This window comes from Haliaeetus albicilla, chromosome 7 (genome assembly GCF_947461875.1).
Source record: "Haliaeetus albicilla chromosome 7, bHalAlb1.1, whole genome shotgun sequence".
Lineage (NCBI taxonomy): Eukaryota > Metazoa > Chordata > Aves > Accipitriformes > Accipitridae > Haliaeetus > Haliaeetus albicilla.
The window spans coordinates 29595217-29611986 of record NC_091489.1 but is presented as its reverse complement, the minus strand read 5'-3'; the positions used below and the strand labels follow the sequence as shown (position 1 = coordinate 29611986).

Here is a 16770-nt window from a genome sequence, read left to right as displayed (position 1 = left end):
AGAGCTTTGTCTATGGTTTTTGTTGTTGTGGATGAAAAATGGTGCCTTCAATTTTTGACCAGAGAAATTTGGATTTTAACGAGCCTCTGTCTCTCAGAGTCTCCCAATTAGGGGAAGTGTATTTACAGCTAAACTCAAAATAATAAATTTTATTCAATGGGTATAAATCAGGGAAATCTGGATTGTTCAGAATAGCTGCAATGTGGTTTTCATATTGCATAACGACAGAGGGGGTTTTTTCAAAGTATGTAACATGAGTAGAAGCAACTGCTCTACAAATAATTTATGACTAATGAATCTCCCCTGGTTGCAAATTGCCTATGGGCAGGATAGTATTTTATTGGAATTCCTGTGGCAACTCCCAAAATTGCTGGGCAGACATGTTATGGGAATAATGACCTTGCCATTTTGCCTGTAAAAATAGTAGTTGTCTGGACTGTTGTATTATTGATAACTCTTTTCTTCCTCAAATATTTAGAATGATCTTAGGGACCAGGATTTCCCACTTAGTTGCAAGACTTCTAAAATTGGGGAATTTTTAAGATTTAAGTTATCTTGGTGTTGTCTGATTGCACTGACAGTACTCATTTATTACCCAAGTCCCATGCAAGGACTGCCAAGGCTGGTCTTGAAGGCCGGGCTCTGCAGAGAGAGCCTAATCTCCCAGGCTCCCTCAGTATTCAGCAAAGAGAAATAAACTCCCTTAAGGTGCGCAGCTCAGAGCAGAAACCCAGGTCAGGTGCCTTCCAGGAATGATTCATCAATTCTAGGGACACTACATTGGGATTTTGCTTTGAATTACCTGGGAGAGGAGCCTGCCTCTCTCTCCTGATTACAAAGGTGCTCTTCAGTACACAGCAAAGCCTTGCTGATGATCAAGTAAAAGTGAGTTTTATGGATTGCTGTGTGTTACAGCTTCTAAGCCTGCATAGTTGCCTGCTTTTATCACTTAAAATAGATGTAAACCTTGTGCAAAGGGAGGAGGAGGAGGGGAAGGGGGAGGGTTACACTTTTTACACTTTTTACTTATTAGGATTTATCAGGGGTATGGAGAATAGATGTCTGACCTCTGTACTCGGGCACTTTTAAAATTGATGCTAATGTACCAACAACCACCACATCTTCATGTTAATCTTGTGAATCATGTGTGAATCTGGAACCACGTTTCTCTAGAGAAAGAACAGTATATTAGCTGTAACCACGTGGAAATATTGACAGATTGTGACTATAAAGGAGAAAAAAAAATGAAGTAACAGTACAGAGATTTTGATCTTCCTGGTATATACTTGTCTTATGCATTTCAAAAGGCTGGGAGCTGTCCTTGCCCGTGCCAGAAGCCTGTTGTCACGTAGTGCTAGGCTGGTTGTGTAACCAGACTGCAAAGGGTTCAGGTAATGAGCTCTGTCAGGAGTGCAATTGGAAATGGTAATTGAAATTGAAAGTGGTATCTCCCAGGCTCCCTCCCCTTTGGTAACTCTCAGCTCCTGCTGAGAGACCCGAAATGCCTCGCTTGTTTGTGTTCTAACCTGAAGCAATCAAAACAAGGGGGTGAGGGAAGGCCTCTAGAATAAATTGGTTGTCAAGGCGGTCCTGGTATTGATTGAGTTCTGCTGTTTATGTGAATCAGGCTCGCTTCTGTGTGGCACTTGGTTTTACTGCACGGCGGGGAAGAAGCTTTTTGGATAATACCCTTTCCAGTTGCATGGCAGTATAGTGAATGCTCCTGTCGCCCACCCACAATAATAGCAATGGAAGAAATGAAGATTTATATTAACCGAGTTTGAAAGTCTTCCCAAAAATTGGATGATATAATGTGCAAGCCTCCTCCCAAGGTTTGCAGTGGTGCTTAGCTTTGTTAAGGTTTAAAATATCTTCTGCCTTGTTTGTCCCTGAACATTGTTTCCCACTATCATTTTCTTGCTGACAATACCCAACAATCAACATACACTATAAAAAAAACCCAATATGGCCATATTCCCTTCCGAGAAGGGATGGGGAATCAGCTATTCAGACGTGGAAAGAAGGTGAAAAAGCAGAAAACACATTAGTGTTCTTCTGACAATGTTTATGACCCTACACCTCTCAAAAAGTAATTTTGCAAATTTGCTGCTGCTGCTGTTGCTCTTTCCAGCCTCTCTCTAGGGCTGCCTACCCCGAGAGGCAAACCTGTAGCTTTTGGTATTGAGGGCCCTCAATGCCTTCTGCTTTCGTCCCTGCAATGGCAGCGCTAATTAGCACAGGTGCATATGCACACACACATGCGTATGAACAAAATGTCTTCTCTTTAATTAGGCTCTGTCTTCACCTAAACGCTGTGCCAATAATCCTTTGCACCTGTCAGCTGCATGAGAGATTTCTGAAGTTGAAAGCAAGAAACCCTTCGGCAGTGTGGTGAAGCCAGGCGTGCCAGCTAGTTAACGGGAGATCTTGGGATAGGGCCTGGGAACCTCACGCAGGCGTCTTTAAGAGCTGACAACAGGAGAGAGACTAGCTATCTCTAGCTGTTAGAGAAACTGGGAGCCAAGATGTAACCTGTGCTATCTTATCTGCTTTACTTGGTTAACAGACAATGTTTTAGAGGAGGCAAAGTCAGATTCAGAGGCATCAGCTGGCAGTCAGCATGCATTGCTATTTAGCAGGGATCCCAAATCCCTACATCAGACAACTGAGTGTCTTGGTGGGAAGGGCTGCGTCCGCTGCAGGCTGCTCTTGTGGTGGAACAGTTAATTTTCCAAAATCTTGCTTTTCTGCTTCCCCCCACTAATCAAAATGTAGCACAACCTGAATTTCAGTGTATCTTCCTTGATCAGTCAGTGCTTTCATAGTCACCCAAATTTCATATTGATTTTGCTAGAAGTCAGGCAGGGATTTTGAACATACCTTCTCAGCCTTGTACTTGACAAGTTCCTGCCATGTGTGCATGCTTCTGTGATGAAGTGACCTGGGTTTATCCTTTCTGTGAGCAAAAAAGAGAGGTGGGCAAATGCTGGGAAAGCTTAGGCCTGTTGGTGCATAAGAAACCTCAGGAGAAAACCACACTCACTCTCCCGAATTCCCTGGAGAAGCATCAGGGATTTGACGCACCCTCAAAGGGGCCATCTCAGGCATTCACTGACATGCGGGGTTCACAGTCACAGATGTTTACAGGCATTTTGTTTGTTTGTACAGGGAGATAATTTTAAACCAGTGAGGAAGAGGTAGAGCTGGTGATACAACAATTCACCAAAGGATTTCTGCAGTAATACTAAGATTTATTAAAATGATGGGTGACATCTCCATCACTGTAAAGTCATCTATCCCACTTTCCCCCATGCTTGCCAAGATGGCTAATTCAGCTTTCCAGTGGCTATTGTTTGTTGGGTTTTGTATGTGCTGTGTTCTTGTTTTAGCATTTTGATGCTTGGTAGGACTATAGATAGTGTGCTGGAGGTTGCCTGTGAGAATAGCATTGCCAACGTAGAGAGCACAGAGAAGACTAAAATCTCCATGAAAATGTATTGGCTTGCAGATACGATTAGAAGGAAAAACTGGCTGAAAAATTCAGTGGTAGATATGTGTTTATGGACAAAATAACTGTAGTGCACTGAAGTACATTAAAAAAACCCCACTCTAGCCTTCCACAGAAAGGGGAGGGAGGTGGTTGTGGGACCGTGAACGTTTAATCTCTGTTGCTGAAAAAGTAAATTATTTCAGTTTAAGAGTAAACTGGTTTTGAGATGTCTTGGTGCTTGCTATGCTTTGCTGTCTCATAATAACCACCCAAATGTCTGGATTGCTTAGCAATCAATAGCTTGACACCCTGTAGTTCAAACACAGGATATGTGCAACAGGCTGTATAGCAGCCACAAAAGTAGAGAAGTAGCTAAATCAGAAATTAACTAAAAATTGGCTTCTTGGCACTCTAAATGTCAGAATATTAGAAGAACTCTGTATGAAAGAGCAAAACCACTTTTTTTTTCCATTTCAAATGTTGTTAGGAGATTGAATCTAAGCTTCCAGACAAGCCTGAGGCAGAAGAGATAGAAATGTTGAGTTACAACAATAAAATGCGTTTTCCTAAATTCACATTCTAGTTTGTGTCTGACTACCTGGTATACTTGAACTCTCACTGTATCTATTTTTATTCTGCTAGCTAGAGAAACTTTGTAAGTGTGATTACATCCCCATCATATATTGCATTTTATGAGCAGAAGGGATTCTTCAAAAACGATGAGGGAAGAATGGCAGGGAGGCAGAAGCACACACCATGATGTGGTTTTAACAATCCCAGTTAGAAAAGCGTGCAGATTGCTACAAACATTCAAGCAATTATTTTCAGACTATGTTCCTCCCCCTATATCCTCTGCCTTTTTCTCTAATGGCTGCTGCTATACAGCAGCAGAATCTATAAAGGTAAGAGCATGCCAGAAGAAAAAGAAAAAAAAACCAGGCATACGGAGTTGAGAATTATACATTAATTGGGTACTCTAAGTATTGATTTTTCTCCTTCTTTGGCTTGTCTTACAGGGATGCAAGGGAAAGAGGAAACTTCTGTGGAGCCTATGAAAGTTGACCTCACATGTGAAGCAGCAAACGTTTCAAGTAAGGATGGTATGTTGTTCTAATATTTTAATTGTCCTGAGGGGGATACGAAGGATACCTTTCTGGGGTTTGTTTCTACACTTCCCCCCCAAAATAGGAGTTATATTTATACTCTCTTCAACTGAGTCTTCTTGAGAATTTGTACATCTCTACTGTCTTGGAAGTCTGGTGGAAGTACCTTTCAGTGCCATAGCCCTGCTTTTCTAATTCTCTGGGTTTATGTGTTCAGTTGTTATGTTCAGCCCACTTGCTTTTTAACTAAATATTTGGGGCCCACCATAATTTTGATCTGGATATCAAATTGGCCAGGATGTGTGTGGTCTCATACAGGATTCATAGGATAGTATTTTGAAAATTCCGGTGCTAGTGCCCGACTCCATCATGGGGCAAGCATTGGCTGCATAACCACTCTGAGCTCGTATGTTGGCCTCCTTCTAGCTCGGAGCCAATTTCCCTTCCTCCTCCTCATTCAGAGTCCCTGCTTAGCTCAGTCTGGTAGCAGATGGAAGTTCTCTCCCTAGAACATTTACTATTGATAAAACTGTCATGATTTGGTGACCCAACAGCAGTTGCAGTCAGGTTTGTGGACATTATCAAGCCAAATCTCTTGACTTTGAAAGGAATTTATTTTTTTTTATTGACCTCAGTGAGCAGATGACCCATCTCTCTGGCAAGGACCTGGCAAGGGCTGAGTACCAGGATGGTGCACCAGCTCTGCAGTGCCTAACATATTCGTAAACAACAACAAAAAAGGCTTTCTAGGCTCTTTCTGTGTGAAAGAAATACTGGATGGAATCAGGGTCCCGATGCTTGGGTTTTGGTGAGGTAAACCCTTTACTGCTCCTCTAGATAGGCTCTTATAGCTTAACAAAGCTACATAAGGGGCTTTCTTGGTTTTTACCCAAAAAGCCCTCTTTACTGCTCCAAAAGGCAGTGCTTTTGGAATTGGGGTTCCAGTCCCTGTTTTATTATTGTGAAGTGGACCCCTCTCTGTAGCAAAGACTGATTTTTGATTCCTTCTTTAACCTCTTCAGCATTGACATAGTATAAATTCAAGGCATACTTTTTTACATCTCAAAGACAAAACAATTATATTATTTTTTTATTTCAGTTACACAAAGAATCTAATGCTGATTTCCTTTCTCTGCTGTCAGATCGTGCTGCAGCATTTGAATCGGTGGCTGATTTAGATACTGGCCTGTAGGAAAGTTTTTGCAAGAATAGGAAAAGAAAGCATGCATAATGGATTTTTTTTTTTTTTTTAAATACTAGAGATTATGCTATTACTAGTGAGCGTGCAGAATAAAGCCAAACCAGCCTTCTCTCCTCATTCTCTGAACAAACAAACCAAACAGTCATAGTCACATTAAAATATTTGAATTTCAAATCCCTGGAATGGTCTGAGCTACTTAGTGAAAACAAATCCAAATTTACTAAATGAATATCTTAAGGGAGTTCCTGCTGGAAAGAAAAATGATCCTATAGCTCTTGTAATGTGTGCTGTAGCACAGCACAGCTGCATCAGCTGACAGCTTCTGAAATTATGATCTTGATAGGTTTCTTTGTTTCAAATCCTGCTTATCGTGTAAGGTCGCCTACGTATAACTCATCCTGTAACTTCCTTTTCTGTTAACTTTCTAAGTTATATGAAAGGACAGGAAAAGGGTGTTTGCTAAGGCTGCAGAAGAGTACTCTGCTGTTCAGGGAAGTTTTCATTTCCTTCCAGCTTAAATTGCTATTGGGATTATATTATAGGGTGTTTTTTTTCTTGTGGACATTCATTACGTGTTTAAAAAAAGCAGAACAGAGGAAGGATCAAACTCCCCATGCTCTGTTTTATCTGAAGGGTTAAGGTTTGCTGAAAAAAAGCCCTAAAATTTTTAATGTACTGGGTACTATTTGAGATTTTTTTAAAAAAGAAAAAGGTTCCCTTTGATGGTAATTTTTATGTAAATTGCCTATTTTTCTTTGGTCCCCTTCCTCCCGCCCCAGGAGAGCTCATCACTTCACAGCTGAAATCACAAGCATATATCACCAGGTACCCCTTGGCAGCCCAGCTCTTGTGTTTTAATTTCATGTACCATGTCACAGCAAAAAGTGCCTTAGAAATGCAGAGACTTTAGAGAGCTTAGGTGGATCTTCATATTCGTTCATCTAGTAGGCAGAGCTGTAATAGTGATATATTTCAGAAATTATTATTATTTGAAAGCTGGCCGTGATTCTCCATCAGGAAAGCTGTCAGAGGGTGCTCACATAAACCTGAATAAGGGTAGAGATACAGGTTGCTACTGGCAATCTCCATCAGCCACCAGAGCGAAGACCTGTGGATATTAAATTTCTCATACCCAGGACAGATTTGCTGATCAGTATTTTTTAATGATGACAAACCCCACCCTTGGCAATTGGTTTCCTAAACTATGTTTCTCTGCTGGCAGCCTTTTTTTAGTCTTCTTTTTTTTCTTTCTTTTTTTTTTTTTTTTACGCCACCAAAGCTTTAAAGATTGCTAAGGTGGATGTTAGTTTCCAGCTGGTATTAGGTGGATCAAACTCCACTCCTTTTATAATGGGGTTACTCATTCACCTTTTTTATTTCAAGCCTGTGGAAAGCTGTATCCTGACTTGCTGACACAATAGGAGAAAAGAAGATTAAGTCGGTGTCAAACCTGAAATTTCCCATTTTTTTTATAAGCTGGTGCAGACTGATGAATGTGCCATCAGCATCCTGACTTTCATGTGATTCGCCAAAGCAATATAGAAGCAAGATCTCAACAGCTAACACCCTCATGCTTTTTTGGTGTTGATGTAATATCCAAGAAACAAGTAACTACCAAGTAAACAGGCGCATGTGTTTCATCACTGCAGGGTGGGTTGAGTTCAAGATAGGTGGTTTTCTTTCTAGGCAGTCTGGAGTTACAGCTGAATGTGCTATAGCCAAGTTATGTGGATGCAGAGGGGAAACATTGTTTAGGAAGTGGCTGAGGAAATAGGTTATGTTTGCAAGTAAGAGTCTGACCAAGCTCCTCTTTAAATCAAGATGGTAATATTTTGGTCTCATCTGCCATCCAGGTCTACAGCGTAATATCCTGGGGTGGGGAAATGTGCTCGCTCTCTCGCAGAAGACTCTAAACTTGGTTTTCCAGTCTCCTGTTTGCCTGTCTTCTCTACTTAGATGCTGCACTGTGACTTTTGGCTAGCTGACCTTTAAGCACATAGCTTTCTTGCAGGGGAGAGGTAGGATGTCTTGCTGCCGACACACATCCACTGGGTCACCAGCAACTGCAACGCTTTGATGGATGTGAACTATTTGCTGGGTTATTTCTTCTCCTCTTGCGGGGAACTTGCTAGGTTTTGGGGGGGAAATCCTTCCCGGGTCATAATTTGAGAGCTGCTAAGCAGCAGATTGAGAGAGGAGGTGCAGACAGGTTGTCCCCGACAGGCCAAAATTTAAGGGAAAACAGACAGGGAGAGTGCATAGGAATGTCCATTTCCATTGCACAGAAATGTCCGTTTCTGGCATAAAATACCCTGCATGAAGCTGCAGAAGGGGGAGCAAGTAAAGATGAATTTAGGAGATATGCAGCCTCCTTGAACTTCAGGTGCTTCGCTGAGCTGCTGGCTGTTGTAGCGTATTATGGTAGGTACAAAAAGACCACTAACATAAGTTAGCAGTTTAACACCTCTAAAAACATTGTTTAGCAGGAATAAGGCCACTTTTGGCTTGCAATGTGATCAGATGTAGCATGCCCAGGGCTAACAATGTCGTTCTGACACTAACTGGTGCTGGGAGGTAACGAGGGCTGTGAGTCACATCCCTGCCGTACCCAGTGGCAGCTCTTCCATCTGCTCTTGCAGTAGATGCTTTGCTGCTGTGTTATTTTCCAGCTAAATATAAAGAATTGTGTAGATTGTAGTGACATCTGTTGTCAGGGTTTACCCGGTGGTCTGCAGAAGCTTATCCTTCAGTTAGATCTTCCTGTCCCTGCCAGCATTAATGCAAAGAGCTGAGCTTAGCTTAGTCACAAACACATAGGAAAAAGCAAATAGTGAAACCCGCCTGTGCCTTAGCACTTCCAAGACACCTTCCCACTGCGGCGTGCACGGCAGATGCTTTTTGCACCGGTGATGCAGGATGCCTGGCTGCCATTTCCACTGCAAAACAGTAGGATTCAGTGATTCCTCTTGCTTCCCTGCTGGCAGGGGCCCTGGGTCGCATGTCTCCGCCAGGGCTCCTCCATGCTTTCACATTGCCCTGAAAGCATTCCCAGGCAGTTTGCAATTTGACTCCCTCTATGTGACGTGCTATCAGCACGACGGGCAGGGGTCAACTGCTCGTAGCCATAATAAAAGGAAGGGGAAGGATGTGTACTCATCTGGGATGCTGATGGAGCCTAACCTTAGGTTTCAAATCAAGCTTTAGTTTTGCAGGAGATCTCTGTAAAACATGAGTGAAGCCTTACAGCAGCCTTCCCTTAATGATTTTTTATTAAGCATCCTGTCTTTGCTATGCAAATGCATGTAAAGAACACAACATTGCTAAATGTGGTGTGCATCAGAGCTCCATAATCAGGAGCGGATACTTTTCTTGTTATTCATTGCATACATCCAGGAAGCCATTACGGTATCTGTTCTGCATATAGATGATGAATAATTTACAAATAATTCATCAAAGCCCTAACAGGTGTATTGACATGATATTGACTCAGAAAGAGATCATAGTGCCTGGCTGGAAGTAGCATAGTTATTGATTTTTGGCTTTTTTTCCCCTCCCCCTTCCCATCTTCCCTTAGTTTCCAAATCTCCCATTCAGGTTTGAGGTTTTTTCTCATCACCCACGTCAAATGACTTGTAATCTGCAGTTGATACCACAACATAAAGCAAGGTTAAAGAAAGGAAAAAAGCCTTAATATAAATGGCTCCATTCACATTCATTGCAGAGCAAATACTAAATACTAATCTTAAAAATGCACGTGCTGAAGTAACCCTTTTTTATTTAGTCTAGATAGGACCAATCATCTGCCATAGTTTAGATGATATTTCTGACAAAGGTCACGCTGAAATGAGTTTAAGCCTTCTGTTTAAATTATTTCCTAGTTTTTAGTAATTTTAAATGAAAAAAAGAAGATTGGTTTTGTAAAAGGATAGTACACAAGTGAACTAGTATGTGCAGGAGTATAGTGATGTTGCCCCTGAATCTTCTCCTAGGCTCCAGCAATTTGCAGTTCAAGGACCCCCAGAGGCAGTAGCAGCATCTCTGTAACTGGAGATGGATCTGCATTTGGCCCACAGCTCAGCCCCGGGTCCTGCTGGGAACTTTGTTGGAAGCCTGTGGATGTTTGAATCACAGGATCGAGACCACTTAGCCCAGCGAAACTCTAAATCACCCTTTGGAGATACCTATATCTCTGCCTGTGGCCTACAGAGGCAGAGGAGGGTCCTTGAGCTCTTGAGCTAGGCACCTTGGTTGGGCGCCAAAGTCACACTGGATGGACGTGGACCAAAGGGAAAATCTAGATCCAGAAGCTTGCATTTCTAGCGATGCTGAAACCTACACCCTGGCAGGACTGCTTGTCGGGGTTTCTGTGGAACCGCAGGCTAGGATGGCTGGCCTAAGAGACCTTTTTGCAGATTTACGGCGTAGAATTTTTAATGCAATAAATGTCCCCTTTGGGTTAGAAGTGGTTATTACTCGACATGATAAACTTAACAAGTATCATGAATAGAATTTGATGACTGTCTCATATTGGTTTCAGCTGAAATGAATAGTCAAGTTGAAAGTATAAATGATCCTATGGAAACAGAGCAGGAAGCTTAAGTAACAGGTAAGACCTTTATGGCTATTTTTTCCTCCCATTTTCCATTCAGTTTCTGTTTGAAAACTTGCTTTAAAAATGTCCTTAATTAAAGGTAGGCCTTACAAAAAAAAAAAAAAAGGAAGACAGAATACAAAGGAAAAGAAATTGTCTAATATGGCCTATATTATGCAAAAAAATTAGAATACCCAGTAGACTTGATTTGTCAAGTAAATATTATAGTAGCAGTCTGCAACTGTAATGGATTTAGAGAGCGCACAGTCTTAGATCATCAGAAGGCAAGACAGCACCGATATAAGGAACAGAAGAGTAACTGAGTGAATGTTTTTTGGCATTGCTTAGGAAAATTACAGGCAATTTATACCAGTTGGAACCGAACTCAGTTTTGTACGATCTGTATTCTGGGAACAACAGGTTCATGTCACAAGGGGTTTATTGCCCTTGGCTGTCTGATGCCTAATGTCACTTGTAGCAATACTACTGAAAAACAAGGCAAAGTCAGTGAGCTGCCTTCTGGAGGCCTGCTGCCTTTTGGAGCTTTTTATGGCTTTATACACTAAATGATACTGCTACGTAGGAGCGTGCAATGGTTGCTGTTGTGGCAGAGTTTGTCATAGGCATAAACAGCCTTGCCCCTAGATAAAAATGAATAATTTGGTAGGAAGACAGAAGTCCGAGACTCATCCCCAATTACAAAAGGCAGTTGCCATTTCTCCGTCAAAAGTAGTTTTTAAGCGTTAATGCGCACCGCTTCCTTTAGCGTAGGATTGTCATGAGATGCCAATATCATATACAGCAAGATGCGTTATTTATGCTTGTAATGGGATTTCATGTAGCTCAAGACCAACTATAGTGGCTTTACAATGGCGGCAGCTGTATCACAGAGACTTAAAATACAAGGTCTTATTACTGAGCGTAGCCCTTTGTCCTTGTCAGCATTATAGACGATGTGCTGCCATACTGCTGGAGTGAGAAATAAGCCTGATGCGGTCCCTGGTAAAAAGTACTGAAGCGAAACTAGAAGGTGCCCTCGCCATTAAAATACGGCTTCCGCAACTATTCCTTCCCCCTCCCCTAGCTTCTGGGTTTATGTTCTGTTCAGTCAAAAAAGGAAGAGGAACTAATGAAATCCTCACTGTTAAAAATACATGGAAAGTTTAATACCCTTCCTCAGTTTAAAAAAAGGTATCTATGATTATTACTGCTTTCACATGGCCCGTTGGAAGTCTGTGTTTCATGCTGCATTTTCACATGGAAATGAGTATCTGTGGATGTTTTGGGCTGGAGTTGTTTTTGCTTTACGAAGGCAGAGTTCACAGGAATAATACCACAATTAGCAATCAATCAATAAATCTTTTCAAATTCAACTGCTGGCTCTGCCAGCACCTTTCTGAAGCAAAGAGGCCCAAGCCGGGGTGCACCATGTCTTGCCCAGCATTGTAATGGCATGTGCAGGATTAGAAGCAGGCATCGAATCCTTCGCAGCTCTCTATCGAGGTCCTCATGACTCTGTTGCCACTGTTTTAATTGCAAGGAGCGGGTCCCTGGGGAGGATTGATCAGCCTGTTAAACTTCAAAGGGTCTCGTTAGCATCGTTCAGAGCCGAGGAGATCCTTTTGCTTGCTATGTTTAGTATTTTAATATGTTGGTTTTAACATATGTTCTGTGGTCTAGCACCAAAGCACCTACCAGAGCTGGGGGTCTCTGATATCAAGCTAGGTAGCATAGTGCTGTGGAAAACCAAGAAACGCTAATGAGCACAGTCAATTTGCTATACAGGTAATAGTGGCTGTTATATATAAACCACGTGACATGTACACATGCTGTGCATGTGACAGAAAGAGAAACTGTAGGCATCATCTGTGCTAGAAAGATGAGACCTGGGTTCTGTACAGACATTTGAAATTTTGCCTTTTTTTGTTTGCTTTTTTTTCTTTTCTCTCCCCCGCTGTGGCGAAGGAAGGATGCAGGAGAGGAGAGACCCGAGGAAACCCGACGGGCAGGCACTGACATCCTACAGCATAATTCTTGGCAGAAAAGAGCACGCAGAGATGCTCCGTGGGTTGGGTGGGAGGGAGCTTTGGGGAAATGACTCTTTGCTTTAATTTCTCTTTGTTCTTCATTGCATTTTGTTCTGTAAGCCTGTTGGAAAGAAACATAACTTCCCAGTTCTAACAAAGTTTTGCAATTATCCCTGCAATTACAACAGTTTCTTCTGAACTGTGAGTCCCTGTCTTATATTGGATCTCTTTTCCTCCTGCACCATATCATCAGTAGCCTGTTTCTAGGCCCACCCCTTTCCTAGCATCTTTATCTTATTTCCCAGTTATGGTACTATCTGCAGGCAACCTGTGGGAGCCCATTTATTCTCCTCCCCACCTCCTTTTTTTTTTTTAAAACTGTTCCCTAGGATATAAATGGAGATTTTCTTCAAGAACACGAACTGCCACAAAGGATTATAATCCACACACACTGATAAACAACTGCCCTCCTTGTGCTAGGGATTTGCAAGACTAGATGCTCCATAATCTCAGAAATATTGATAAGCACAGCCCTGCACGTTGCCCACCTCCAGGCTTGTCGATCGGCAGCTCCTGCCAGCACCCGCCAGCAGGTCGCTGTGTCCGAACCCTGGCTGCTAGAAGAGGCGCTGGCCGGATTCCCTTGAGTCCATGCTGGAAGCAGAGTTTGCTCATTAACTCTATCATTCCAATGCCTCAGATAAATACAGCTGCTAGCTTTAACAACTTCACACTGTATCTTACATGAGCCCTCATTATGTTTTCTACGGCATATGCATGATTTCTTTTTTTTAATTTTTTTTAAAAAAGCAATTAACAGTTATTTGGATAAGAATGTCTCACCATATGTCAATTGTTCTGCCAGCAAATGCTGCACTGAAATTTTTAGAAAAGGAACAAAAGGGTTTCACATACGTTTCCCAACCATGCTGTAACCAAAACCGATAGACAATACGCTCAATGGAAAAGCACGCAACCTCTGTCCATGGTGTGATGTGCTACAAACTGTATTTTAAAATGCTGCTGATAGTAATTTGATCATGTTAAGCACGGTAATTAATTCTTTTTTTTTTCCCCCCAAATATGCATGAATCCCAAAATAATTATTTACTAGCTGGCCAAAAAAAAGAAAAGAAAAAAAATATGTAAAAACCAAGGTAAGACATTTCTCTATCCTCCTGTGATCTGGGTTTATCCCAGCTAGAGTAGGTTTGGTGATAAATCATCTGCTGGTGTAACAGCAAGTCAAATGTGGCCCTAACACACCTAGCACTGGCTACAGCAGTTGATGGCTGCTGTCAGCTGCAGGTTAATTCAAAAGGGTGTCAAGGATAAACAAGGATTAGAAAGGAAAACAAGAAAAGTCCCAGATTTCACCCGGAGAGTACAGCCCCTGGAAAGGCAGCACCGTATCTTCCTATGTGCAGCTCCAGCATGTTTGCTTGTGGTGGGATCGAAAGAGTATTTCTTTGTGCTGGCTCCTGTGGTTTTTTAACCCAGATGACACTAGCACCAGAGAAGATCTCAAGGAGCTGCTTTGTCACCCATTTGTCCTGGAGATCGGTTGATGTGTAACTCTGAATTGGATCGACTGTGGAAGGAGTAAATGAGCTGACGTAAGCCTATGAATTGGGTTTATAATATTGCTAACTTTACCTAAATTTGCTAGGTACCATTCCTCTGGCCCTTGTTCTCCACATAGCACCCTTGAAGGGACTCCTTGTTCGCTTTGAGGTGTCTCTGTTGCTTTTCTTTCCCATCCCTGGGATCATGCTTGACAGAACGTGTTTTTTGGGACATGGATTTTTTTTTTTCCTGCTGTTCCTTCACCTTGTCTCCAGCTGATTGCAATTTTGCGGTGGGAGGCCTTGTGGGTAGTACCTCTGCATGGTGTGCATCCCATATGTTCCTGTATATTTTCCATACCGGGTGATTATGATTGAAACGGCCTGTCATAATAGGTGGGGCAGGAGTGGATAAATACCTCGGGAGGAAGGGGAATAAATGTCTCTCTTCTCAATTCCCCTTTTGTGTGGTTGCTGTGAAAAGACCAGGATTGAAGGGTTCCCTCCATCTAGGTAAGTGAGGGAACTAGCACCGTAGAGCTGGGAATGAACTCGGTGAGCTCTGTGAAATGTTGAAGAGATCCAAGGCGGCCGGGGTGAACTGAGCTTTGCAGAGCTGCAATAACTTCAGTCAACGGACTATAGCTCTGTTCTTGTTTCTGTTGTGCTCACCCATGGGCAACGTTAATGGAGCTGTAGGCTGCCCTTATCTGCATGTTGGATGTCTGTCTCGCCATTGCCAGCCTTGGTTTTAGCAACGGAGCCAAAGAGATAGCCCCGCAGGAGGCTGGCTGCCAAGGTGTGACGGTTCAGCAAGGAGACAAAGACTCCTTAAAATCCTTGTGAAGACTGACCAATAGTTTAAAAAAAAATAACTGCAAAGATGTGTCACATTAGACACTCTCTAACCCCTGACAGTAATTTCATTGCACTTTTCATTTAACCTTGGTCCTTGAACAGGAGCGAGTCTTTGAAACCATGAACCATTTGCCCAAGGATGCAGCGGCAAAGCCCAGGTAGGAAGTGTAAAGCAAGGAGACGTAGGAGTTGATTAAGTCCTTACAGGACAATTTGCAGCCACATCTATATCTGTCTGTCTTCGGGTGGGTTTTGGTTTGAGTTGTTAGGGTTTTTCACTAGGCATAAAGTGAGTAGAGTGGCAGCGTGAATTCTTTCGCTGAGTTAGTAGTGAAGGCTGAACTTCTCAATGCAGTCTCCGCCACTCTTGCTGAAGCTGCAGAAATGGAAGGAGCTGGTTTTGTAGAAGAGCAAGTATCAGACCAAGAATCACCCCGCAGGGATTTATGACAAGGATTTTGGTTTAAACCCGCAATGTGTTTGCAGTGGTGTAAAGGGAATAGCAACGCTTTGGTGCTGACATTTGCATACAAAGTATCAGGCTCTGCTTGATTGTTGTTTGTCCTGTGCCTGAAAGCACTCATGCCTACCATTAGGCACAATATTCTTTGGGCTGGTGACTGCTCCAATGATGAATGGGTTTCCTTCCATACAGATATCCAAAGGGGATGTTTGAGACATAGTCCGTAATAATGGGTCACACATTTGCTGCAGCTAATAGTCAATCTTTATGTAAGGCACTGAGAAAGTTTCTCTGTGACTTAACACAGTTCTGCTTTACGCACTTGAATAAAAATATATGGGAAAAAAAAAAGACTTTATATGCAGTGCACGCCAGCTTTGCTGTTAAAATTACAAACTTAACAGAGTATGTGGATCTATTTTCTCGGGGAATAGGGGTTTTTATCATATGATTCATCCAGGATTTGCCTTACCCTGACATTTGTGATATAAAGGAAAATTTAAAAAAAAAAAGTACAAATTAAAAAAGGTAATTTTCTCAATCCAAAACTATGTTTTTACTTCTGTGCAAAGAAATGTAGACTGTTGTTTGCAAAATGTCTTCTAATAGATAGTCTAGCAGCTATATCGGTTAACACATGCCTCTTCCGTTACTCTGTCATTTACATGCTGAATTTCCCTCCGAGTCTGTTATTTTTCCTTCTGTCTGTGCCATGCGTTGGAAAACTTAAAGAACCAATGCCTTCGTACTATGATGTTTGTTAAAGCGAAACGTTAATAAAGCTTGTCCTGAAGACGAGGCAATGCCACTTGTGTGTTTATTCCCTCCTAACCGTGTTGATCATGCAGCGGTCATTTCGGTTGTCAGTGTTGCAGTTTGGACATGTGATCACCAGCACGTGCAGCCAGGTCCTCGTTTAAATTTATCGTTCACTTGATGGCAGAATCTTGTGAGAAACGGATACCTCGGAGGGATTTTTGGACAGCATTACCGAAAGGTAAGAATGGGGACTTTGCAGCTTAGAGGGGAACAGGTTGGTCCCATCGCTGCATCAGCGATGTTACAAAACCCATTCCCACAGTTGTACCAGCACTAAATTGCTGGCATCTATCAGCTGTCAAAGAATACTCCGATATGTATGCAATCCGCAGGTATAATAGACAACACGCAGTGCCCTTTCTGCCGTGACTTATTTCAAGACTGAATGGGTAGAAGATACTGCAAAAAGTGGGAAGGTGGCTTTTTTCTTCCCATGTCACCAGTATAGATGAAAACACTTGTACTGATGTTGCCTTACTCTTATCCAAGGCCAAGCATTTAATTGTCGATAACTGAAGTTAGGGGGCTGGCTCTGTGTGTTCAAAGCTCTCTGAGGAATTGGATTCCCTCTCTGAAATTTGACCTTTCCTTGCCTGCAACCCTTTGACTGTAGAATGGAAGAGGACAAGGCACAGGAGATGCATGGCAGTGGG

The 16770-nt window shown here is 42.3% G+C and overlaps 1 protein-coding gene across 4 annotated transcripts in view; it reads left to right on the top strand.

Moving 5' to 3' along the window:
* The window catches only part of MACROD2 (mono-ADP ribosylhydrolase 2), a 942372-nt gene extending 926276 nt beyond the window's left edge, over positions 1-16096 (top strand). For 3 of the 4 annotated variants that reach the window (XM_069787546.1, XM_069787545.1, XM_069787544.1), the window contains exons 17-19: positions 4507-4590; positions 10332-10400; positions 12351-16096. In XM_069787546.1, coding sequence (XP_069643647.1) covers positions 4507-4590; positions 10332-10393 — 146 coding nt within the window. In that variant the 3' untranslated portion in view covers positions 10394-10400; positions 12351-16096. The remainder of the gene's footprint in view (positions 1-4506; positions 4591-10331; positions 10401-12350) is intronic. The other variant, XM_069787543.1, reaches the window with a different exon arrangement.
* Positions 16097-16770: the final 674 nt, after the last annotated feature.